We start from the raw sequence: 26,725 nt of genomic DNA, 5'->3' as shown, positions 1-26,725 counted from the left end.
GTGGCTTTCAATCGCATTTGTTTACTTGCTGAACGCCTAATGAGCAACTGGCATGTGCAAGAAAATTAAACGTGCATCGTTTTTTCCAAGCAATAAAGCAGAAGATAATTTATCGCACATGGTTTGACTATAGTAAAATTGCGGTCTGGCGTGGTTCATTGATGCCGTGAAACTATAAACTATCCGCTAACACGAAGTCAACTATGTAGGCGACGATAAATAACCACTTGTTGGCGCATAGTGATTTAGAAGTTAATAGTGGTTGCTTAGCAGGTTTTTACATGCAAGTTACTGGGTCAGGGGGTTGTGATGATCCGTTTCACCGTAACATTGCATAACTTTTGACGTAAAAGCTTGTATAACATCTCTGTTACCAATTAGTCCAGGTACAAGAACATCGGATGATACTCGTGACGTAATTCGTCAACTCGTACTACGGTTTACTTTCGACCAGATGGTGGAGCGGTATACAAAAACAAAAAACCGGCAATTAATTTCAAAACGAGAATGTTGGCGAGTTAATTCGGTGCCGAGTTCAATAACTGGCCTGCCTTAAGAAAACAACGGCACGCCGCCATTGCATAAGTGTGAATTTGATTCGACGACGGTTCGTTTATAAGATCTAGATTTAATTATGTTGCTCTTACGGACCTTGTTTTGGATGACCATTTATCATTTACGTTTAATCATAAATCAAATGTCAAACTAAATTTCTACTCGCTCCGGTAGTTGGTAACTATTTTTTGCTAATTTTCCTAACGATTTATGATGTCTCTGTTAACTCCTTGCTATTACTTGTCAAATTAAGGAAGACAAAATAATTTTTATGTTTATCAAAATAATGAAAACTTAAAAGGGCACTTGCGGAAGTATACAAGATATGCGGTAACTGAGTTTCCACATATCTTGTATTGAGCATTCTCGAAAATCATGGATATTATCACACAGTTCTTTAGATAGCACAATTGAACTATACGAGATTATTTTCGTTAATAAAAAAGCCTATATCCGGGCTACTATGACCTTTCCTAAAATTGGCCAAACTTTCCACGAAACATCTGTTTCCTGTCCTTGCTGAACTCGACAAAAGTCAATCTTTTTAGTGTCTTTAGTAGAGTTTGAAGAAAAGCTATTACGAAGGAAGGTTCAGGGTTGAATTGTACAATATGTTGTCTCCATTTCACCAAAGTGGAAACTTGATCTAAACATTTTAGGACAATCCCTTCTAAAACATAGTCCCTAACTACTCAGTTGAAACTTAAAAGCGATTATCTCCTTAGCGGTTGCTGGTAATGTTACTGACGATCGTCTAGACGAGACAAATTATAAAATTTTTACTTTCACAAGCTGTAAAACGAGACGTTTAATAGCCCAAGATAACGGCGAATGACAAGGGCAAAAACGTATATAGATTTTAAATATTGCTTGCTGAAGCGGGTTAAGCACTAACCAAATCGCCTCAGCAAATCGTTTTCGACGTTTTACCCTCTGAATCTGAGCGAATAAAAGTTTTATATGCAGGGAAAGTCAGACTGGTTTCCAACAGTATTAGATTGAGTCTAGATAGTCAGTAAATTCGTGATCGTGATGTGTTCCAAGGTTCAAAATAATCTACTTTTACGATGTTTATTATAAACATCAAACACTATTTTTTGGGTGAATTTTCAATAAATTAGACTTTTATTTTGACAGTTAATTTCGTCAAAATGTCATAGAAAACAAACGATAGAGCAGATTTCAAGCTTTCTAAAGTATCCCCACATGAGTTGATTGATAACTCCGTTTGGACGCTACAGGGCGTTAAATTTCTTTCACCATAAAATCACATATTTTGTGACACTCGTTGCTTTGACCCTAAATTACTCCTTTACTTGACAATACACGTCAAAATGTCATAGGAAACAAAAGATAGAGCAGATTTCAAGGTTTCCAAAAATATCCCCACATGAGTTGATTGATAACACCGTTTGGCCGCTAGAGGGCGTCAAATTTCCTTTACCATAATATCACATATTATATTGTAAATATTTTTTAGTCAGATTTCATGTATCTCTTAATCCGGCCGAGTTCCTGGCAAAGAAATGGTAAAATGTTAAATTTTAGGTCTAACTCTGTTAGTTTTTGAGATATCAAAAAACCGACTGCACCAGCGTCTTTTCCGGGAAATTTTAACATAAAATGACACCGAGACGTCAACTGTAACTTGACAAATAAAAAAGTTGTATTTTTTGACAGTTCCGGGCCGCCATTTTGAATTTTCTGTCAAAATATTGACTTGCATCTCATTTTAAAGGAAACTTCACGTAGTTTCAAGAAATGACAGACATTGAAAATTGTTAAATGAATTTTCTGTCAAAATATTAACTTGCACCTCATTTTAAAGGAAATTTCATGTAGTTTCAAGAAATGACAGACAAAATGGCGTCGTAGGCCGCCATTTTGAATTTTCTGTCAAAATATTGACTTGCACAAACTTGCACATTAAAGGCTGTTAATAGTGGACGGAAAATTCAATTAAACGTGCATTTTACAGACACTACACGTGCGTCAGTGGCTGTAAATCCCTTTACGTATATTCCATTCAGCTTTTCTTTCAATTTCCTCAAGTAAAACAGTCTAAACGCAGTAAATTTATTTATTTACTTGGTAACTAATGGAATCTACATGAAACTTCCATACAGCATCGTAAAACCTAAAGCGTTGCTCCCATTTTTTGCTCGGAGGAAATGGATACGTTTTCTGGATAGAAGTTTCCACTTTGCAACATGCTCCGATAAATAGCTCCATCATTTTCATATTCTTTATCAAATACGACATCGCCATTAAGCGATATTTGAAGTCTCGCACTTTGCGATCCATAAATCAACGATCCACTAGCAGCTGCTATGGCAACTCTTTAAACTTCTATTTTAGCCATACGCTGTATTGTCGGTTTTTGAGCCATAATACCACATTTTACATCTGTTCTATAATGAAGATGTGGTTTTATCCATTTTCTGGCGAGAAAAAGCCATTTTCCTTAAAGTCGTATGTTGACCTGGTAGAACGTCAGCCAGGATTCGGGAAAATCAGGAATAATTAGCGGGGGATGAGAGAGTCTGTGATGATTAAATTTCTTGTGGAGACAGGTATGATTAACGACTTCAATCTGAATTGATTATCTGTCAACTAAATGCAGTTCAGATTTCACCCTTACAGCAGGCGAATTTTCATATAAATTCTTTAGTTTAAGGTAAAAATTAAATTTTTTTCAGAAATTCATCTATCAAGATTACAACATTTTCTCTCGTTTAAACAAAATTGTCCAAAACCGACAACCTCACATTTTAAAACCATGCCAGACCGCTGTAGTCAAAAGCCCCAGTTTTGAGGATTTATGTTCCTGATAAGCTCCAACTTTAAGTGGATGTAAATTATTCCCGCGGAGAATTTGAACTTGGATTTCGCTAATTAAAGCATGAATGAGTCTTTAGAGTTACATTTCGGCTATTGTAAACGTAAGAGCTACGAAATTATTGAAATCAAGATATTATTTTGGTTGGTATTGTTCCGTGTTAATTGCTCAAGTTGGTTGGGTGTTGGGGGAGAAATAATTTACGATAACGCAAAAATTTCGTTAATTCCTCATCTGGAACTGATTAAAGTAGAATTTTTGCTATCGACTTGTTAAAGATTAATGGATATCTCAAATCAATTAGAGATTTGTAACAAGGCTCGTTTATGTTAGCTCAAGATGTTGAACTAACTGCATGATTTATTGTTTGCGATATTGGTCTAAGCATATAACATTAAAGCAATCTCAATAATGAATATGATAGCCGGGATGGTTTAATGAACCTGATATCACCATAAACTAAAATACGACGTCAAATATCGATAAAACATCCTAATACATTTATCACTGTGACAGCGTCGATAGAAATTTTGCTGCCTTTTTATCAACGGCCCATCGGCTATCGGAAAAACAAATTGCTAACGGAAAAACAAGTACTTCATCAAATTTTATTAGCTATTTAAACGCAGAAAGCAGCAGTTTTATTCGAGTTTTTATTGTTTGTCTTGACGTATACTTTTCCCGATATTGTCTAATGATCTTCAAAACGTGGTTATTAACACTACAATACTTTCCTGTAGAGAGTTAATTACACTGTCTGTGAATTTGCCAGAATGTTGTTAGTAAAATTGTCTAACTATGTTTAAAACTACAAAAGTTGTAATTTAACGAAAATAGGCTAGGTCTAGCCTTAACCTAATATTCGTTACTTTGGACTCTTAGATGCAAAAAATTCAATATCGATATTCCAGGTGCAGAAATGCATATCACGCCTTTGCAAATATTTCCTAAATCTAAAAATACTCATAAATTCACTGTGGCGTTGACCTCGTCACCAAAATACAGTCGCATCGGAATAAAAATTCAATTTTCTTCTTTCATCTAATTTAAATCAACAATCCTTGTCAAAACCAAACGCAATCAATAAATCTATTGGCGAAACCTTTTTTGGGCGTTCATCTCTATTTATCTTCAGTTTAATGGGGTGCTACATAAACAGGCTTCGATGTGTACTTCAACGGAGATTTTGCTCTTTTTTAAAAAAATGACCCTAATCTTCTTGACATATCCGTTTATTCGATCTCGGAAACAGTTTAATTGCCAATCGTTTGTTACAGATACTCTATTATTATTTGTATTGCAAAGATTGAATTGTATAGATAACAACAATACCTTTAGTAAATACAGTTACCGTAAATTATTAACTATAGATTAGTAGCTAAGCTCTATCTCCTTATTCGCTTATCTTAATAAGGGTCAGAGCTGAGCTCCTTATTAACCGATCATGATGAAACTTGGTTTAATAATAATATAACACACTTTTATACATTCGGAGAATTTTGTTGCAAGTTATAAATTTCTTCGTTAAAAGTTGGGTTTGAAGTTATAAATTTAGCGTTTTTGCAACTATTGTCTGGCTGTAGATACAATGTGCAAAATGTTATTTTCTAAATGAAAATAATATGTTTTTCGGAATTCACTACATGTAAATCTACTATAAATACAAACATTTTGGCATGTACTGTTGGTTAATTTAATGCACACCATGCAGCTTTGACGCAGTATTATAATTCCAATCCTTTAGATTAATAAGGCGTGCAGCAAAACGTTTTAAATTAATTTATAGTGTCGTTTAATATAACTGAAGAGGGAATTGCTAAAACTGTAATTAATACAAAGTACAGGAATGTGGGATCGTTAATATTAATTTAGCATCGAGCTATGAGGTTAATAAAATTAGTAAGAAGCACCATTCTGCTTGTAAATCATCCAGTGCGGAGCGCTTTTGGATGAGGTGAAGTATAATGCTATTTCAGTAGTGATTTAAGTTCGTATTGTGGCACATTAAAGCTGTAAATTACAATCATTTTGCGTTTAAATTTACTGCTCCACGATCCTTGATTAATACTTAAAACAGAAATTTTTAAAATAAAAAATGCGCAAGTATAAATAATTTATTGTTAAAATTTTAAAATCAATCACCCATATCAAAAATGAATATTACAGTAAAATGCGTTTAGCGGTAGCACTGTAAGTAAACACTTTATGTTCATTAAGTTTGCGCGTTGGGTGTCGGTTTGCTTTTGCCGACCAAATTTTATCGGAAATCCAGAGATCAGAAATACATTCCCAAAGTAAGTGGAATGCCCAGATTATCAGACCCAGTTAACCATAATTACGACGGAATGAATATCGTAGATATTAATCACGGTCTTAATGGCCGGCATCTTCTTAAATTTTAATTCGGTAACGACGGCAGTTATATTTAGATATCTGTAATTATTCAAAAAGATGTAGGTAGTTTGTATCTTATTGTTGACTAGTTGTTCTAGTTTAACCAGGATTTTCGGTCATAAAAAATACAGTAATCACTTGTGCATATAATTAGTGGATATTGTTTTAATAAAAGTGAATCCAATAATCGTTATTGTATAGATTAAAGGTGACTTAATTTTTTAAAATTAAAAAAAAAAACAGGCGAATGCTCTCATTCTGCCTTTTTTAAGTTATTGGCGTTAACCGCCATGTAACCCATTAAAAAGAAATAAAAATGGGATTTTACACTTTGACGTGGGTTGGTGTAATTTTTAAAAACCTGGCAGCAACAGATTATGATGCACTATACAGCTGTGTATACAGGATGTCCCAAAAATTACTAATTAATATCCATAAAGCAATAATTAAGAATACTACTTTCGATATAGTTGTGAAAACTTGTTTTATACATAGAATTTGGTGTCTAGGGGTGACATTTAAAATCAATTTGAGACTATTTTACAGTCGACATCCAATGTTTTAAAAGAATTTTTAGATTAATATGTTCGCCATAATAAAATTAAGGCCCAATCGATATTTTCTTTGCAAAACGGTTTAGTACCAGCATAAGGCAATATTATGAACATATCAAGGCATGAAATTAATTTGCAGAGCGCTGTTAACATTCGTAATATGTCGTTTAAATATTAATAAATGTAGGTGAGAAATTCCAAATAAGATTTAATATTACGAACCCCATTCATTTTCGCTTTTCCACCAGCTGGGCAACAGTATTATAAATTGGAAGAATGAAAATGAAAAATCGTGTATGTATATAAACATGCTGTTTTCGTAACAGATTTTTATCACATAAATTAAACCGTATTACATAGATTTTTCTGATATGCAGTATAACTTTGGTGTATCAGTAGAATGACAGAGGTTATGGCAGGCATAACAGATGAGTCTAAACTTTGTTACGCATCTGTCAGGGGTGCTTTTTATATACAGGAAACAGCCCAAAAGAGACACACAAAGCGGTTCAAGTGGTTTTATACCCTGATTTGTGTGGAAAGCAGAACGGTCTAACGCTTTTTATTTTCGTTCTATATTGCCAAAGGTTGCCGCCTAACTCTCACATGGAATTTAAAACTTTTCCGATTTAGCGTTTTTTTAGGGGACATTTTTTAAATAGATTTTTTCTGTCCTAGTATTTAAAGCTGCTGAAATTAAAAGGTTACTTCCGGTCAATCAATATTACCGGCTTAGATGACTGCCTTGGGAGAGTTGGTAAATGCAAGCCAGAACTTTTTAGGTCCAAGGGTATTCCCCAATGATGTAGGAGGAAACCTAAACTTGTATAGCCAGTGGAAGAAAAAAAGGGGGATGATTAAACACTGGGGAGTTTTGATTGCAACTTTTCAAAGAGCCTACAACTGATTGAATACCTACAGTTTTTGAAAACGGGGTTTGACTTAAGGTACTTGACACCCTTTGCCGTAGAAAATCCATTATCCTCAGCAACAACTAATTCTTAAAAGAAATTCAAGTCGAAGTATCCGTGCAGTTTGGCGTAAGAAATATTAATCCAAAGTTTTCCAGCAAACTTGGCTAATGTTTCGGTTTTTAGGTGCCGAGTTCAATTAACGGATAACACAGTCGGTCGAGCAGTTTGTTCTAATTTCCAAAATCCTTAAAGTAATTTGGTAGGAAAAACCACTGACCTCGGATAAACGTTTGCATTTTCCTTAACTTTCGGCAAATGCAATTTCGGAAGTGAAGATACTGAGGTTTTTATGTATCGGAACCGCTTTCTTTCTTGATGCTTTTCTTGTACAATGGCGTCGAAGGATTCTTTTTTAGTACCATTGGTTTACTTATGTTGTTAAATTAAACATTTTTTTTCTTCGAAAAGCTGAAATAAACTCGAACCTTAAGCAGAACCATGTGACAATTTTTAAAATTTTAATACCTATGTCCTCTATAAGCAATTCAAAGCAGTACGTTCCATCTTTCTGTGAAACCATTTGAATTCAGTGTTCCATCGATAAAGTTATTTGAATATTTCTGACCATTTAAGACTGAATAACTACTTATAAGTCTGTAATCTAATTTATAAAATCTTGTTGTTCTAATTGACATGGTATGCTTAGTTCAGATGTGTCAAAATTAACCTAATTTTGTACTGCTGACCTAAGCCATCCAACTTACAGCACAAAATCCATAAATACAAATCTATAAATGTTAAATCGGGTTAATATGCAAGCTTAAAAAAATCAAGTCTTGAAAATTATCGTCTTAAGACCGGACCAGTTTTGTAGCCCGATTTGCGTCTTACTTATTTTAGTCTGACGTTTTTTGGCGTCACCCTGTATGATTGTTGCAATTTTAACATATTTTTTGACGGTTAAAAAACGTACCCAGTGCAAAGTACCAATTTCGCATCATCGTTCCTGGCATGCATTCCAAAAATCTCATATTTTAATGAAGCGCCGCTATCATTTACAATTTGGCAACGAGCCCGCTGACAATTTTTGAAAATATGCGCATAAATCGTGCTTAATGAATTATAAATTCGGTTTCACGCGCCCAATTAAAATTCATTAGCTTTTGACATTTTAACGGGCATCAAACTAACTTGTATATACAATTTTTTTAAGCTAATCAATAATCTAGACTCTGGAGGAGAGATTTAATTTAAAATTAGACTGAAGAACAGTACAAATAAAGCAAGATTCGCTAATTTCATTCAGTAAGATACTGCCTCGTCTAACCTAGTTAGACAAATCACCTAAGTTACACAGAGTATCGTGATAACCGTTCAAGTAAAACTTCCGCAGTTTGCTTGTTCCTAGTTTATATTCAGTGTAAAATCAGGAAATTTAGAGCGTTACAAAGCTGATGATCGTTTTGAACTATGGTAATCCCGAATCGTGATAACAATCAAATTGTGTCCTTGAGTAGTTAGTAGTATAAAAATAATATATTATAACGACTCTCTGGAAACTGGTTGGCGGTTGTGTCAAAATAAATAATGTTTACTCACCACTTCCTGAAAAATTCACAATTTTATGGACAGAAAATTCCCTTGTTGTAAGTATTTTATTTCGATCTTTATTAATACTGCAATTTTATGGGTCCCAGTATAAGCCGGGAAGTTGTAAGTATAAAAGTTCCCTAAGGATTCCAAATTCCGGATTCGGAAATTACTCAGCAATTGTGCAAACGTTACGACTTGCCTCGCCTAGTTAGACATATATGACAAGTTCGGCAACACAAAGAGATTTTGCATTATTTGCAACTTTTATCGGATTATATTAAAATAAATTTCTCTTTATGCTCGAGGGTCACATACAGTCGTCCACTTTTCTTCCTAAGCATTCTACTGCAAGTTTTCATCGATGTTTTTGTCGGGATTGTATGCAACAAATGTTAACACAGCTTTATAAATTGTAGCAGGCAAGTAGTAATTATCCGAATGTGAATTTCAGTCTAAAAAATCAAATTTAAGTTTAAAGAAAAACACTGGTTCTGGTGACAGTCAAAAAGAAAATCCACTTTGGGTTTCTTTTGTGTTTTCTTCACGTCTGCAACTTGTTTCCCCTTCAAACGAATTACCTTAAAGTCGATCTCGTCTTGTTTATTCAATTCGAGAAAAGGCCATTCTCCCTTTTACGTATGTTTCCTCCAAACCCTTACATCCAAGGATTAAAAGTATTAAGTGACGGAAATGTCGAACCTTCTTAAGTAAGGGCTCCGAAGCGATGATGCACGAAACATTGGAACGAGTTTGTAAGCGTTAAAGGATTTGGCCAAATGCCTCCGAAAAAAAGCCGAATTGGATAATAAATTACATCTGGCAATAATGCTACTGTCAGCGTTGCATTAATGATTCCCCACGATGTTGGCGAAAGAAACTTTATTGCGGTCCGAAACCTCTTCGATTATAAATCAAAAAATTATAAAGCGTTCATTTACATAATATCATTTTGGGAAGTTTTTTCTTTCCGCGCTACGAGTTGCACAAAGCAGCATAAAATCCAGTTTTTTTGAGTATATTCGTTTTTCAAATGCATTTAAATTGTTTGGGTTAAACATGGCCAAGAGCTCACGGGTGGTCGTTAATGCACCACGTTCACAACCAGGCCGTACATGGAACACTGTAAATGACTTAATGCAATGAAAATTATGTGATTTTATTAAGATGTTTTTCTGTTAAATTATAAATCAATATTATTTAATAAGATGTCTATGCCTGTTTAGTCATGTGTTATTAAATTCAAGTCAATGTAAACCTTCAGCTGGCCATCAAATAGCAAATTTGAATAAATTTGTAAATATATTGGACTTTTTATTCGAAGCGGAAATGTAGTGCACGTCTGGGACCTTATCTCGTTGAGTAAAAGAGAAATTGTATTTTCTGCTCGAACATACTTTGTTTAAGAGTTTCGTTTATTTTATCTGACTTAGCAGACATGCATGCGCAAATGGATTTATTTCTGCAAAAATGAAATATTGTACTCCGAATTCCTGACAGATAATTTGGGAGTTGTCCAAAACACCCCTTATCTAGAATAACTTTTCCTAGAAAAAGGTATATTTGGTTTCAACTTTCAGAGACTATGAGCCTATTTGATATATAGTTATCTAAGCACTTAATCTCCGCTTCGTAATCTAAACTCCAAAACGGTTCATTTTCCGAACTCAGACTTCCTAACTGGCTTAACTGGAAAATACGGCCTTAAATTTTAATGTCTCTCCTTGTTCCTTGACTCCATCAACTTGAAAAGTTAACATTAACACTGAACTTTCCAAGGTTAAACTTAGATAAGGAAAGTGCTTTGCTACCAGCTGGATGACCCTACATAACAGTAAACCTTTACCAGTTTTCCCTGTTTTTTTTTTTGGATATAAACATCCAAAGCAGGTACAATGCCAAGGCTACATTTATTCTGTTTATCTTAAAAGCCTAGACGCTAGACTTTGGGCAGTTCCAAAAACTTTAATCAATTTGATCAGCTCTATCCTAAAATGGCATTCGTCTGCACGATTATTGGTTTTGATGTTTTACTTAGAGGGGCATTATGTTGCTCCCAACTTTAGGTCGTCGTTTATCGGCCAACTTTTTTTCTAGATCAAGTTTCCGACTTTCTGAATGGTCCATTGTCCTTAGCCGTAGTTTTTTATGTCAATATGTTTGTTAAGTCTTTGGTCTGATGATAGACATTTAACCGATTTCAACAACTATTTTCATTTACTTTTTTTTAGTAAAATGCAGTTTCAAATAGTTCAAAACTGCTAATTTGCGTTAAGCGTTTGGTCAAAATTACGGTAACAATTTGTTACGTTATCCAGAGTGTATCAAAAAAAAAAAATTCAAATTAAGGTTATGATTGTAAACAAACACCGCAAATCAAATGTCCAATAAAATTCTAAATAAAGCAAGACTTTAATACTAATTTAATGGTAGTCTTTTTTGTGTTAAGCAAATACAACTAGTCTGAAATTGTAATAATAAACCTTCACCAACGTAATTACAAAGTTATTGTAATAGCCATAGTTGCATCTAAAACACGGCTTTTAATAGATCTTCACTACAAGCCCGTGCAGTAATGGTTCCATTAATAGGCAGTAACTACTAATAAACATAACTTTAATTGCTATTTATTATATACCACGTCTTAATAACAAATAGTATGACAAGTATTTGCATGGAATGCACCAGCCTCCTGGAAATGTAATTAAGAAATTTATGGTTTATTGCGTTTAAGATTTATTGGATTGTTTCAAACGCAAATAAATGTTGAGTCTTTTTGATAAAACAAATAGTTGATGTCCTAAAAACATTGTGGTTAGCTTTACTGTTATGGTTTGTTATTGCAGCTTATGTTTTTACAAGTGCATTAACGTTTTGCAATCCAACAAAACCTGAATTTAGAAGAAAAGATTGAAACTTTAAAGAAGTTTCGAATGTAATACATAATATTTAAGCGCCACTTGAAATTTGTTCAATTTCTCTAGGGGACTTTTAACCATTACAAGACTTGAATGTGGCCATTTAAGCCCGATCCAAATTAGCATTTGAATAGATTCAAGACTCTACATGTACCTCTTCTCATCCCTCTATTTGATGGCGTCTTGGTTTCATCTGAATAATATTAATGGGTTTGTTCACGTAAACAAACCAATTATCGTTATTCGAAAGCATCTCAAAGTAAGTTTCTCTTTCCATTCTATAGAATTCAACTGCATAAGAGGGGAATCTCTATTGCAATCTTTATTGCTCGAGTTCTTTGTGTTGTTGCCTAAAGTGTTATGGCGGAGCGAATAAAAGTTTTCATGCTTAGAAAATTGGAAAATTGTAGTCCGTAGACTTGAGAATTATCATTATTGGGCGTTATTTTTCAGACCGTATTCTGCCCCAAGAGTTAATCCGCGAGACTTATTTTTGGAAATGTGTCTGCCATTACTGCCATTGTTTCATTCAATTTATTACAATGTCCTATAAAATATTTTATATAGAGCTTAAAACTGTACTTCCTATAAAGTAACATCAATATTAATTGAACCAATTTAAATGCTGTCCATAACCTAAATTGTTCTGGCGTAATGCAACAATATGTATTACCCTTATTTACATGCATGACTACAAGTACTTTATTTTCAACTGAATCGACAACAATAATTTACCCAAAACGCAACCTGGTTATTTAATTAAGTAGAGGGAAAACGGTATCTGTTGTTGTTAAACGCGAAGAAATGTTAACGATAATAACATCGATTGGCACGTGCGTGTAAATATGCTATTAATGAGTATTATAAGGTATGACAATTAACGATTTTAGTATTGCATTTCAAGCATTTGAGATGAACAAATAGTTTAGCCATAAACTAGTAAAAAAGTCACGTTCTAATAACAACAAATCCTAGACAAGTTTGCACGCCGTACCATAAAGCCAACAATCGTTTTTTAGTTTTTATTTCGACATAATTTTTAGGTTATTGCAACTGAAATTTGACACAGTCACGTCAGAACCATGTCTTCTTCAAGACGATATCATCAATCAACCGGATATATCCAATTGTTACTTGAATGATTTGTTTTATCTGATTTTGTGCAACAATCAATCTTTGGGTTTTGCTTTCAAATGTTGTTTGAAACTGTAAAACTGGTCCTTCTTGTGATACTCTGATTCAAGATTTCATAACTTGCACCTGCCTTGGTGCGAATTCTCGCAACATATTAACAACATAAAGCCACTAATGATTGCATTGTCGCGTTTTTTTAGCTGCGGCTTGTAACGGCAGATGATGAGTAAAATGTCAAGTTTATCGTATGTTATGTATGTGTGCGTCAAGAATGGAGTTGAATCTGTTTTTACGTAATATTGATCTTCCTCGAAAAACCAACCGGTTCAGAGTGAAGCAGTTTTCGCCATTATTAGGTATAATGATAGCACCAAATAGCCATTTGAGAATTCGCGCTAAAGAATCTCGAAAGTGTCGCCTCAGTTATGTTGATTGACGATCTTGGGAAATAATCGCTCATTAGTTTTCAGGACGAGGTAACCACACATCTTTAATCAAACCAACACCAATCCTTTCAAACTTACCAATTAAAATATTCACAAATAGCTGCTAACATTTTCAGTCCAATCAATAAGAAGTTGTCTTAATGTGGTTGTTTAGTAGCGCTTTTATTTCCTTATTAATGACCGCAACACTAGATTAGTGGCAATAAATTGTTGTCAGGAGGGCAGAAAGAACGAAACATATCTACTTAAAATCTAGGCGAAAAAGATTGGCATTTAAAAAGATATATTATTGTAGTTTGCCAAGAAAAGCAGCATTCATTTTGTATAAGAAACTATCTGCTCTCCGACTAGTTCCGGCATCTTGACAGCAATGGATGATCTTTTTGGACTTGTACAGTTATCATAGTGAATCTACTTTTATTAGATCTGTTGTTTCAGTTATTTGTCAGACTAATTCTTTCGTTGTTTTTATGTAAAATAGCAATCTTCCTAATGTATACATATAAACCCTTTTCATATACTAATTTACTTTGGGCACAAACTTCCTTACTATCGCTTGTTATGAACAATTCAAAAATCGGCCGCCATCACCGCACAAAAAGTTGAACTAAGAAACATTATGTAAATTTTCAAACGTCGAGAACAAAAAAGAGACCCGTCTTTGCAAGACGACCCTCGACTAATCCAGAGAAAAATTAAACTGAATTAAATCGCTTTTCTCTTCCAAAGTTCTTTTGACGGACAAGGGCGGCTCTTAATTTTTTTCCCTACGACCCCAACTCACGCCATCATTTATAATACAACGTAATTGTCGACGCACATGAGAAGTTGACATTTTCCTCAATATGCTTTTCCCGCCGAGCAAGAAAAGATGGATTTTAGAGTAATTTATCATCGGGACTCTTTGCTGTCCTGGAAATGGTGCTTCGCTCTTTGTCCGTCCAAGGACGAGACCCTGATCGGATCGAACAGTATATCGAGATTGGGCCAACCGAAACTGTGTAGTTCGTTAACCCAATCCATTTTCTGTTATGATGCTAGCTTTTTTCTTTAAACCAAACTTTAATGGGATAACCTAGTTTTCTGTAGGTGTTCGACTAGGATTTATGGCCTGTTTTAGTGCAGGGTATGTTTTGTTTTCAAGGAGCCATCGATTTTGGTAAATTTGGCAAATATTGGTTCACTAGATGAAGAATGTACGTAATTTTCTAGAAAAGTTCTTTTTTTATATTTTTTACGTAAATGTTAAAGTTACTTTGAAACCAATCACTTCTTTAATGGTATTTTCTGTACTTTCAGAAGATTATTCTATACTAGACTATAAATCTTTGGCAATTATAGTGTAAAGTATTTCGTTACCCAATTTCATTTTTTGGGCAACTTTGCATTGATTTTGACGTAAGAAAAAATACAAATGACACCGTGCAACTTTCTGTTCTCTCACGCATGCAAAACTGGCTTGATATGTTATTGATTATCAAACAAAGTATGCACTTACCTTTTTTATTTTTTATAATTGAATTTTGATATAAGTTGTTAGGTTAGGGTAATTTCCTATTGTAATGGATGGACATTGCATTTGTAACCTTATCAAAAACGTTACTACAATTTTTAGTGGATCATGTTAAACAGTAATACCTACCAACATTTGAAATTTTTACTACAGCATAAATCTCACTCTTTTAAATAAAATAGCGAATTAAAGCCGTATGCTGCCGCATTAAATAACCTTGTTAGAGCAGAAAGTTTTTTTGGACTCTTTGGGAGCTATAAAATGGAATTCACGGTTATACTGAAGCGTCGTAAAAAAGACTTAGAGTCTTTTTTATTAAAACCCCCCAGTTCTTTTTATAGATTTTTTTCGAGGCAAAACGGGCGTGTGTAACAGAGGCAGCCGTTAATTTGACAAATCGCGTGATTTAAACTGGTATTTTCTGCGTGAATATAGAAATGTAAGGCGTTGTGTTTGAGACGCATTAGCCCGATACGAAGGGGCAATCTCAAAGTTTCGGATAAGGAATAACACGACTTTATTTATAACCTATTTTGTCTCTCCTTAAATGTGTTTGTTTGACAGCTTATTTTTGTTTCAGGGATTTAAGTAGTAATAATGTCACCCATCTAAATGAGACGTCACTGTGGCATTTTCTAAACCTGGAAGAGCTGTAAGTATAACTTTTATATTTAAGTTCAATAAAGAATCTTGAACTAGCGTTCTGGAGGCAGAAAAATCCGAAATTGAAACAAACAGTGAACGTTTTCTCTCCTATCTGATTAGGGCGAGTAATATGTTGAAAGGACCTTAACCCTCAGAGTCTATAAAGGAGCACCGAAGACAGACACATTACGCTCAATAGCCATATACTTCATATCGCATCTTCTCAATCACTTTACGATCCTGCTTGAGACTTGCTGTCAAATAAGTCTGCGTAAAAGGAGATTCCTCAAGAAGCGTCGTAAAGTCGCTGGACATACGAATGGATTTATAAATTGGATCGTTCCACGTTTACAACTGCAATTCCGTAAATTGAGTTGAATGCAGATTCTCTCTTTTTGGCAAAACTGAAGTGAAAATGAGCCAATTTATTATATCGGAACGTATGGATTCCAGCAATTTTTTTGCCAAATTTGTCTGGGTTTCTCGATGAATAGCTCAGTCCAGAACGCCAGACGCAGCCAAAGAATTATTGTCCGTTTAATGAAGTTTTACTTGGCTGCTTCTATAGCAACTTTATTACGTTCATTTCGGCAATCGATCCAATCAGAAATATTGGCAAAGTGCATTTCGCTATTATTAACCATGAAAGATTATCCAAAGTTTTGAGAGACGTACCGTAAGAACTTTGGTTGTCCATATCATATTTATTTATTCGGATAAGCAATAATCTGTAGAGTTTTGCTGATTGAAACTAAAGACAGTCAGGAGTTATCAACCTCATAAAACTATAGTAAATAAAAAATCTGATTTAGTAGAATTTATTAACTTATACGCCTTATTTACCGTACCAATTTCACTTATATCTATTAATTTAAACTTTTTCAGGATATTATCAGCAAACAAGTTAGACAGTATTCACCCCAAGACTTTTGCCAAAAATACTCAACTTAAAAGACTGTAAGTATCATGTTTTCAGCAAAAAACTTTTAGAATTAGTTGGTGGTTGGCCTATTGTTAAGTGTTTAGGCAATTTTCAACTGTGCGCAGGATATTAATGAAGATGATTCGTTTGGACGGCAAAACTAAATTTAGGGGAAAATTGCCATATAATGAAAATGGCTCAATTAGTTGCCGAAACACTCCCGGTCTCAATTTTTCGAGTGACAGCCATTCATGACTGGCAGGATGGGATTCGCCAGCTCAATTAACGGACATGACATCGATTTGATTTATATAGGGAGTGGTGAAAGTCAGCTTTAAATGATTTAAGCAAAATGAATGTGCATTTTTCAGTTTACAGGATTGGAGAGGAAGCGAGATTATAGTTAATTTAACCATCCTTTACCCAGTTTATGATCAGTAGAGCCAGAAACATACAAATCACAATTTTTATGCTTCTTCAGTCTCAACTTTATGTAAATTAGTATAATAAGTACCAGCTATATTTTTCAATTCTCGTTATATTCCTGATCATTCCGCACAATTAACCCCTAAACATCGCCCTTAAAACCCAAAGCCATTTTCATCGAGTGCACTGGTTCCATATGGACCGGTGCTCTAATATCCACTCTATATGTACAAGTTTCATCCAGTTCAAATTTTAAATTACATTTTATGTGGAACCCTATAGCCGGTTTATAGTGCCTTATAAATGCAGGTCATAGTGTTGACCCATTTGGGATAGGACAGTGGCGATAAGAGAAGAGTTTAATCCTTTTCTAGTATGTGCAACCGCTTGGCTCCAGGCCATTTAGTTTATTTGATCCAACTAGTCAGGTTATTTATGATCGGTTGCGCAAATAAAGTGAGTAAATTTTCTGTGACCCACTAGGTCTGATTTAACAGGGCTAAGACGTTACGCGACATTGCAAATCGTCTTTATAACTTAGCTGGCGTTATTTCGGTAAGTGCTCATAAACTTACAGCCTTTCATAGGGATTTAGATTCTGCTTCCTGATGTAAATTTCGTATAACCTAAAAAGGAATAGCAAACAGTTTACTTAATGATCTGTGGAATTCTGTCGTTTTTATTGACATAATATTTTTTATTGAAAAGTATCGGATGCTTTGATGCATTATTCATTTCGAATTGGGAAGTTTACTATAATAAGGCGTTTTTATCAGATCCTCATCTTCGAAACTTAACCGTTCTTGTTTAGGTCCATTAATTTTGACCAAATTAACAAAGAAAAGCTTCATTCAGTGCTCACTACTGTCCTAAAAAGGATGTCCAACGCTCGGAATCCCTAATGCCTTCCGATAACCAAACTTTATACATCCATTGTGAGCTAAGCATGGCTAATATTTTACATTAACTTCGTCTCATTTTTCTTCCAAACGTATCCATAAACGTGGAAGGAGATAAATAAAACTCGAATATGGGATCTCGCTCTTATCTCCGATCCATGTTTATGCCTCCGTCATTCTTCAAACCTGTCGCCCGGTACTTGTACACTTTATTGGTTTATTGACGTTTCGAACAGTTTCCGCAAATCTTGGTAGATCTAATGGGGACGAAAGTGGATTATACGATAACAAGCTGAAAACCGCAAGCATAAAATATCAGTAGTCGTTTAGTTTACCTATCATGTTACCCTAAATGGAATTTTCCCACAATTTCAAACCTGAGACTATTCGGTTTGTTCATGTCTGCAATCGTATTTGCCATTTAGTTGAGACATTCCTAAATATGTAATTATTTTTTAAACAGCATTTTGTATTTTCAAAATAAAGCCTTATCAGGATATAATTCAGTGGGCAAAACAATACTTGCCAATTCTTATTACTAGTTTAGTTTTAACTGTGTTTGTTTCCTATAATTGTTCATAATTTTTTTTTAGGATTCTACAAAACTGTGGTCTGAAATATATTCCATCCGAAGCTCTCAAGCCTTTAGTAAAACTGCAAACCTTGTAAGTATCATATTTAGAAACAAATAATTTCTACACCCAATAATAAATCAAAATGTTTTTTTTTTCTCTGAACAAAAAAAAAACATATTTTCCCAGTTTTTCAAATCAGGCAAGCATGAAAATATTCCCTTTTATTATGGCGCCCCATATTTGCTTTCACTTGAAGACGCTGAAATGTTGTGACTTTTTATTGAATCGGCAATCTGGCAATAAATCAGCAAATAGTAAGATGAATCCCAACATAGATCTTTCTTAACAACATAATGATAAATTCGACTCCTTTCACTAGGAGATATGGCTGTGATGATTCCTTTATCCAGAGAACTTTATTATCAAGTGTCTTTCAACTATGGCAAAAGGCAAAGTAAGAGAAAGATAAATGTTTTGAATGTGTAAACGTTTTTTTTTTATATTTGTCATAAAAAATTTGTTGGTCTCCTGGTGAATTCTTGTCATCACAATTACCCATGCACCATGTGTCTAACACAACTGTGACTAACCAATTATGTGTCTAACACTAGCCTATATCGTCACGATTGCTAAAAATGATTCATTGATATTTCATCTCGCATAGACAAGTTGGCAACAATGCTTTAGGACACCTGGAATCCGACGCGTTTGAGTCCTTGCCGAATCTGCGCAGTTTGCGTATTGACGGCAACATGCTGCGCAGAGTGCCAACGCAAGCGTTGGTTGCGTTGCCACGTTTAGAAGTTTTGTGAGTATACAATGCTCGCATGAGACACAACATTGCGTAGCAGGTAGAAACCGTAGAAGACAAGAGTGACCAAACAAACCACTAGAATTTTTGTTTAATTGTCTATATTTGGTAAATGCTGCCAGTACTAATGCTTCGTAGTTTGGTGTGGTTTTTTTTTTAAAACATTTATGTGCTTACTAACTTTTGTGGTTGTATTGCTGGTATATCCCTACTAGAATTGTCTCCAAACCAAGAAGTAAATTACAAAAATAGAAAGGGAAAACGTGTAATCTTTTTGCTTAAACATTGATAATGCTCTTGCAGCACTGAATCCATACAACAGTGGGCAAGATAATCAAAGTACTAATTGATGGTTACTGATTTCATTAACGGTACTATACATAATTCATTTCATCACCCGAATTGTTGATACTTTCAGGGACAGTGTAATCATGTTAAACCGAGATTTTATCGTTTACTAAAATTGCAGGAGCATTCTACACATTTATTACAAGTACCGGTTAATACCTGCCGGTAATTGGTTCAATTATGTAAAGCAAAATGGCATAATGCGATTGAATTTTGCGTTCATGACATTTGTGTTGATTTCCATCACGTGTGCGAATAATTATTTGGAAAAAGCAAAGGCCGCTATAAAACCTTGCAAAATTTCGCTTACCATTCGGTGACAAAACAACCATTTAAAGTATGGAAGAAATATCACTTAATGTATAGTTATTTTAATTGGGTGATATATTGCGACTTTTATTGTGAACATCTGGCCAGTTTGTAACGTTATTTACGACTGCTTATGAGTTTTTTTCAGGACAATAAAAGCTGCCGTGGGTGAATGTCCATATTTCACCACAATACTGATTGAACAATATCGTAATTTATAAAAATGTATTAGTTTAAATATCATGTAAAATTTTATATACACATCAGAATCGTAGTCACGAGTTAAACCGATAAATCACCAGTCGAAACTTTTCTACCCTAGAAAAGATAATACAATTTACTGAAACGACAATGTTAAATTTTCAGACTTTTGCGAAAAAAATGATGTGCCTAAAAGGTCGATAATCACCCCCCCAACTCTCTGATATACGACCATATTATTCAACGAATATGATATATGTTTGACAAATAGGGGAAACTCGGGATTTGCCCGCTACAAGTAGTGTCTGACTAATATTATCGTTTATCATTTTATAATGTATGCATGTACAGGATGTCCCCATTTTTTGAAAGTGATTTTTTCGTATTTTCGTTTGTTCTGGCTTAACCTAAACAAATTATGTCAACAGTAACTTTAAACTGGTTTTTTAGGAATGCTGCTGGAAACCAAATATCAAGTATCACGGCTGAATCGTTCCCGTCCATGCCCAGCCTTTTGATTCTGTAAGTATTGATTTTATCCCTTTTAAACTCTTTAGCCTGTTTAATAATCACTCGACAATTCAGTTAAAATTAATTAGTTTTCCTGTTGAGTCAATGTTTGGAAAGACATTAATCGTGTTTGGTAAATTGGTAATTAAGATTCTAAGGCATTTTTCGATTTTGATTTACGGTCTTTCAAAGAAAAACAGATCCCGTATAATTAAAGCTAAGCCCTTTTTGAGCGACTTAAGGAAAAAAGTTTGCAGCCTGGGAAACGCGATACAATTTCTATACATAAATTACGGTTTAGTACCTGACAAACTTGTGACAAGAAAATTAATAAAGGTAGCAGATTGAAAGCTCCAAAAAAGCTGAAATTGTGTAACCATGTCGTTAACTGGTCACACGCGATCAAACACAGTAAACATGGAAAAGCTATATATCTGAAAGACGCAATCTTAAAGCTTCCTGTCCCTTGACCCAAAAAAAATCTACTGGGCAATCTTTATTAATGGGTTTTAAAGGAGTTGAACTAAAAATCTATTTGTTGTTTTAGGTTGTTAAAGAGAAATCAAGTAATGCACATTGATGAGAACGCTTTTGTTCCGTTAAGTTCCTTAAGAATTTTGTAAGTATTTCATAACTTCAGATTGTACGATACACACTTGTTTAAATTTGAAGCAATAAATAATGTTTGTTCCAGGGAACTGGATGACAACTTCCTCACACAAATTCCTTCAGCGATTACTAAACTTCCGGACCTCCAAGAACTGTAAGTCTCTAAATCATCTATGTTTTCGTGTCAACTTTGTTTGCCATCTAACAAATATTGCAACCACTTCAACTTTAAAACTAAACTCGATTGTTTTAAGTTTCAAAGTTTATGATCGTAAAACTTGTCAAGTCATTATATCTGTATTGTTCTCACAAATTTCAGGTCAATCTCAGGAAATAGGATTAAGTACATAGCCGGAGGATTATTGCAACAAACACCGGCACTTGCTTTACTCGAACTGAGAGGAAATCCACTAGTGGCTGTGGATTCTCAAGCGTTTTCTCATTTACCACGACTTCGAAAGCTGCAAGTATTATATTCCAATTTTTTCTTTGCTTTATTTTAATTTACTGTTATGAAAAGTTCTTTAAACTGTGCCAAGTATCTCAACATAAGGTCTTTTCAGCATCCTGTCCGATGCCAAAGAGTTGTCAACGTTCCCTAATTTGAATGGAACTAGTTCCCTCGAAGTTTTAAGGGTCGATAGATCCGGACTAAGCCACGTTCCTTCATCTATATGCAGTTTTTGTCCCAAACTGAAAAGTTTGTAAGTGTTTGTTCTTTCAGAGCACTTTTAAAAACACTTTAAAATATACATTTTTTGAACCTAAGTTTTTTTGTAGCTGTAAGTAAATCGTTGCAGTAATTAATTTTCCAACACTATTAAAACTTTTTAGTTGTAAAAGCACACTTCTTTAAAACTTAAAAAATGTGTTTCATTTCAGAGACGTAAAGTCCAACAAACTAGAAGAAGTGCCAGACCTAAACAAGTGCCAGGAAATTAGAGTATTGTAAGTACCCCTCCCTAATTAATATCTCACACAAATTTAACTAAAAAATTAATTATTTCTAGAGATTTGGCAAGCAATTTTATAAAATCTATTGAAGGTAAGCCGTTTCGCGGGATGTACCAGATGCACGATCTATTATTAGCACATAATCAGATTCAATATATTCCTTACGACGCGTTCTTTAATTTATCTCGACTGCAAGTCTTGTAAGTAACAATTTCTTACGAGGAAACTTGCAAATTTTTTCAAACTTAATCTATATGAATTTCCAGAGACATGGAGAGCAATCAGATTTCGTTTATACATCCAGACGCTTTCCTATCCATATCAAAAATTGAAGATTTGTAAGTGTTTTATGCCAGTGAATCAAACTCTAAGTTATGATGATACTGTTTTCTAGAAACCTTGGAAACAACATTTTTCCACATTTACCAACAGCTGGTCTAGAAAAACTGTTACACTTGAAAACCTTCAACAATCCAAATCTCAGGGAATTTCCACCTCCGGAAGAATTTCCCAGAATCCAAACTCTGGTTTTATCCTACGCCTATCATTGTTGTTCCTTCCTGCCTTTAATACCATCCAATCCACCACCAGTGGCTAGGGATATAATCGTATTCCCTGATATCGAGGATATTGATTTAAATTTTTGGAACAGTTCTGTGGATATTTGGCCGTCGCAACGTAAGTAATCAAATCGCGTAAATACACATTAGTGTTTTATTGGATTTGTAGAGAACATTAGCAAAAGCTTTGGAAGCAAATTTGAAGCTTTTTGGGAAAATCTTAGATCTGACTTCACTTACCCAGGCAACTTTCCTTCATACATGGAGGAGTACATTTCGGAAGAAGACGTTCCTGCGAAGTTTCCAGGTGACACTTTAGGCACGGGTAAATGCTTACAAATCTAACTGAAAATAAAATTACTGTTGGATTAATTTCTTTTAGATTCTCCAGGAAAAATTCAATGTTTGCCGTTACCCGGTCCATTTTTGCCTTGCCAAGACTTATTCGATTGGTGGACTTTAAGATGCGGTGTCTGGATAGTGTTTCTTTGCGCTCTGCTCGGAAACGGAACGGTTGTGTTTGTTCTTATTTTTTCCCGAAGCAAAATGGATGTGCCGAAATTTCTGGTGTGTAATTTGGCCGCAGCCGACTTTTTTATGGGAATTTATTTGGGTAAGATAGTGTGCTATTATTTTCCATGTAGAGGATTTCTTTTTGCAAGGTTTCTTTTAAATAATTACGTTACTCTGGTATTTATATGTTGAGCCGGTTTTAATTTTCAGGATTTCTGGCTGTAGTCGACGCTTCCACTTTGGGCGAATTCCGGATGTACGCCATCCCCTGGCAAATGTCTCCTGGATGTCAATTAGCCGGATTTCTCGGCGTTCTCAGCTCCGAGCTGTCTGTCTACACACTGGCAGTGATTACACTGGAAAGGAACTATGCCATTACTCATGCCATGCACCTTAATAAGCGTTTATCTCTGAGGCACGCCGGTTATATCATGATATGCGGCTGGAGCTTTGCCATAGTAATGGCAGTGCTCCCACTGTTTAGCGTTTCTGATTACCGAAAGTTTGCGGTGTGCTTGCCGTTCGAGATAAAAGACGTAGCCAGTTTAACTTACGTGGTGTTTCTCATGTTTATAAATGGAGTGGCATTCGTAATCCTGATGGGTTGTTACTTAAAAATGTATTGCGCGATCCGTGGATCTCAGGCATGGAACTCCAACGATTCTCGCATAGCCAAACGGATGGCTCTTTTAGTGTTTACGGATTTTTTGTGTTGGTCACCGATAGCGTTCTTTGCACTAACTGCAGCATTTGGACTACAGCTGATTACGTTAGAACAGGCAAAAGTGTTTACAGTGTTTGTGTTGCCGCTAAACTCGTGTTGCAACCCGTTTCTGTACGCCATTTTAACTAAACAGTTCAAGAAAGACTGCGTTATGATATGCAAAGCTATTGAAGAGAGTCGTGTTACGAGAGGGATAGGAAGGTGTAGACATAGCTCTAATTTTAGTAACAGACAGACTCCTGCCAATACTAACAGCTTAGCGGATAGGTAAGTTTCATACAGGTTGAACGAACATTTCAGGAAATAAATATTACAACATTTTTACTTTATTCTGGTGAAGAAATAGCTATCATAAGAATGAATATTTATACCTCCTATTCTTGCTAACATACTTTATAAGAATTGTTAAACCCCTGCCAAGAAAATCGATATATACTATAATTTAATTCGGCAACCTGCAAGGAAATGTATAAAGCTTACTTTCAATTTTCTGTGCAGCGCTAAACTTTAACTCAGCTCTAGAGTACGCTGAGAGTCAAAATTTATTGCTTTTTAAACTAATGAAAGCCTTACTTTAAACTGTTTCGTTAAAACCCTTGTTTAGAACGATTTGTATTAAACAATTTCTCAGACATTTTATCATTAAAAATATTTAGGTCATCTAGAGAAAACCAAAACCATCACATGCCACAGTGTACCTGTAATACTAAATTGCTCGGTGAAAAGAAACCAAACCATCCAATTCAAAGACTGGAAAGACAACCATCGTCCAGGGAATGGTTACTCAGTAAAGCGAGATGGTTGTTTTGTGTTAGGAGACCTCCTAGACACCGACGTCCGCCTAACACCACCTACACCTACCAAATTGCTGAAATTCAACAGAAGCAGCACAAACGAGCTTCTTCAATGTCTTCAAGTGAAAACTTCAGCTCATCCAGGTTGATACGACAATACTAATTGGATTAAAAGTTGCAGTGAACTGAAATTTTCAGGTCAGACTCGTGGAGAAATAACCCGCACAATTGCGGTATTCCTTTACGGATGTTGGATCCTAAACGACGAGCATCGTCGTGGATAGTAACTAGGAAGACATCTCAAGACTCTAACTTGTCTAGTTCTCGGAATGATTCCTCTGGATCAGCTACCACGGCCAGTACTAGTACGTGGCGAATGTCCAGGTCGAGTGGTTCTAGTGAACCTTCGAGAATTATCCGGGTAAAACCAAGATTGACTCGTCAGTATGCTTTTCACGATGAGTTAGAACCACCTGGATCACCAGGTCGCCTAACAGTATGAATGTCGCAACTAGTTTGAATAGTTTTACTAATGTGAATTTCCAGGTGCGGTTTTTAACCACAATCCCATCGGCTGCGGAAACGAGTATGTTAGAAGAAGAAGCAAGTTCCGCAGTTAGTCCAGCCAAAGAACAAGACGTAGTCGAGCCTTTCTATGCCATTTTGCATAGTCCTCAAGCTTCAACTACTCCAATTCGTAGACAGTCAATCATCACTCTTCATCCAGCTTCGGAAGTACTAAATAACAATAATGACAAGAAAGTTTTAGAAAATAGCGATAATGAACTGACTGTCACTGCTATTAATATAACTAATGATAGGGATAATAAAATTAATGTTAGTGACGTTACTAAAATAGACATGATGGCCACTAACGGCATTTGTAGTGAAAATAGCATAGTAGGTAATTCTGCAAACGACTGCAGTTCTAGTCAAAAAAATGGCCAAGTTATTCCCGAGGCTGGCACGTCCAGCTGACAGTAGGGACACGTCGAATATTTAGTGTAAAAGCATGCATGTATTTATTAATTAAATGGTTTGTGAAAATGACAAGAAAGTTGGTTGTAATTTATATGAAATGGTGCTACTTACAGACAAGTATATTTTACTTAAAAGAGTGATACTTTAGACTAAGCGTTCTTCCCTCAGAAGTGACTTAATACATGTTAGATAGTCGAGTCCAGTATTTTAAAGTAAATATAACATATTTTAATAATAAATCACATTGTCGTAGATACATAAAACTGTTGATAATTTCCATATACCCTATTATGTATTATACTGTATTATAAAATGTATTGGATTACTTTTTAACATAATATATACAAGAGTCAAGTTGTACGGGTCTCCATTTACTCTACGAAACTAATTTAATACTTTGTTGTAACTTTAAGTGATTCTTTATTTATTTGTTAGTTGATAGGCATTTGATTTGTTTATGGTATTTTTATACTTTGTGCATAGTTAGGATTTTTTTAATAGTTTTGTACTGTACTGTAGGAAATTGTTTTGCATAAAGAGTAAACGTGACATAAATTCAGTTGAAACATTGAAATAGTATTTTTATTTTCCTAATACTTGACTTTTCCAGAATGTCTTAGATGAAAAGCCATCTAGCGGTTGATTTTGTAAGTAAAACAATATTTGATTCCCTCCACACATTTCAAATCAATAACTTTACATTATAATAATCATTTTTGGGTTAGTCTAACAGATAGCAGCATAATATAGTATTGATTGTTTCAAAATTGGATTTAAATGAGTAAACTGTACAGAATGGTCTAGAAAAAACTGAAGAGGACCAAAGGTAGATGACAAACTTTAAGAATCGAGGACACTGTACATTTAATGATATTGTTTGCTATTTTATAATATCTCTCCTCTCCTATATCTCAGGAAGTATTTATGTGGAAAGTGGCTAAAAAAAATCCAACACATGTCATCTTTTGTTAAGTATACAGTCTCAAAGTAATTAAATAATATTAATTGAATTTATTAATATTATATTGACAATACTTTTATTATGTTACTTTTCGATTACCTAGAACAAAAAGTAAATGGCATTATT

At 34.7% G+C, this 26,725-nt stretch overlaps 1 protein-coding gene across 1 annotated transcript in view; it reads left to right on the top strand.

Annotated features, from left to right (window-relative positions):
* Positions 1–26,212, top strand: part of rk (G-protein coupled receptor rickets) — a 35,599-nt gene extending 9,387 nt beyond the window's left edge. The window contains exons 3-21 of the mRNA XM_081982116.1: positions 15,438–15,509; positions 16,388–16,459; positions 18,343–18,414; positions 18,989–19,132; positions 20,444–20,515; positions 21,051–21,122; positions 21,198–21,266; positions 21,432–21,575; positions 21,676–21,816; positions 21,995–22,060; positions 22,123–22,266; positions 22,333–22,404; positions 22,461–22,744; positions 22,796–22,951; positions 23,009–23,239; positions 23,350–24,130; positions 24,520–24,801; positions 24,856–25,153; positions 25,204–26,212. Of these exons, the coding sequence (XP_081838242.1) occupies positions 15,438–15,509; positions 16,388–16,459; positions 18,343–18,414; positions 18,989–19,132; positions 20,444–20,515; positions 21,051–21,122; positions 21,198–21,266; positions 21,432–21,575; positions 21,676–21,816; positions 21,995–22,060; positions 22,123–22,266; positions 22,333–22,404; positions 22,461–22,744; positions 22,796–22,951; positions 23,009–23,239; positions 23,350–24,130; positions 24,520–24,801; positions 24,856–25,153; positions 25,204–25,635 (3,604 nt within the window). The 3' untranslated portion in view covers positions 25,636–26,212. The remainder of the gene's footprint in view (positions 1–15,437; positions 15,510–16,387; positions 16,460–18,342; positions 18,415–18,988; positions 19,133–20,443; positions 20,516–21,050; positions 21,123–21,197; positions 21,267–21,431; positions 21,576–21,675; positions 21,817–21,994; positions 22,061–22,122; positions 22,267–22,332; positions 22,405–22,460; positions 22,745–22,795; positions 22,952–23,008; positions 23,240–23,349; positions 24,131–24,519; positions 24,802–24,855; positions 25,154–25,203) is intronic.
* Positions 26,213–26,725: the final 513 nt, after the last annotated feature.

The sequence above is a fragment of the Ips typographus genome, linkage group LG6, assembly GCF_016097725.1.
Source record: "Ips typographus isolate SLU linkage group LG6, UJ_Ityp_2.0, whole genome shotgun sequence".
In the NCBI taxonomy this organism is placed as follows: domain Eukaryota; kingdom Metazoa; phylum Arthropoda; class Insecta; order Coleoptera; family Curculionidae; genus Ips; species Ips typographus.
This window is presented reverse-complemented; position numbering and strand designations above follow the sequence as displayed.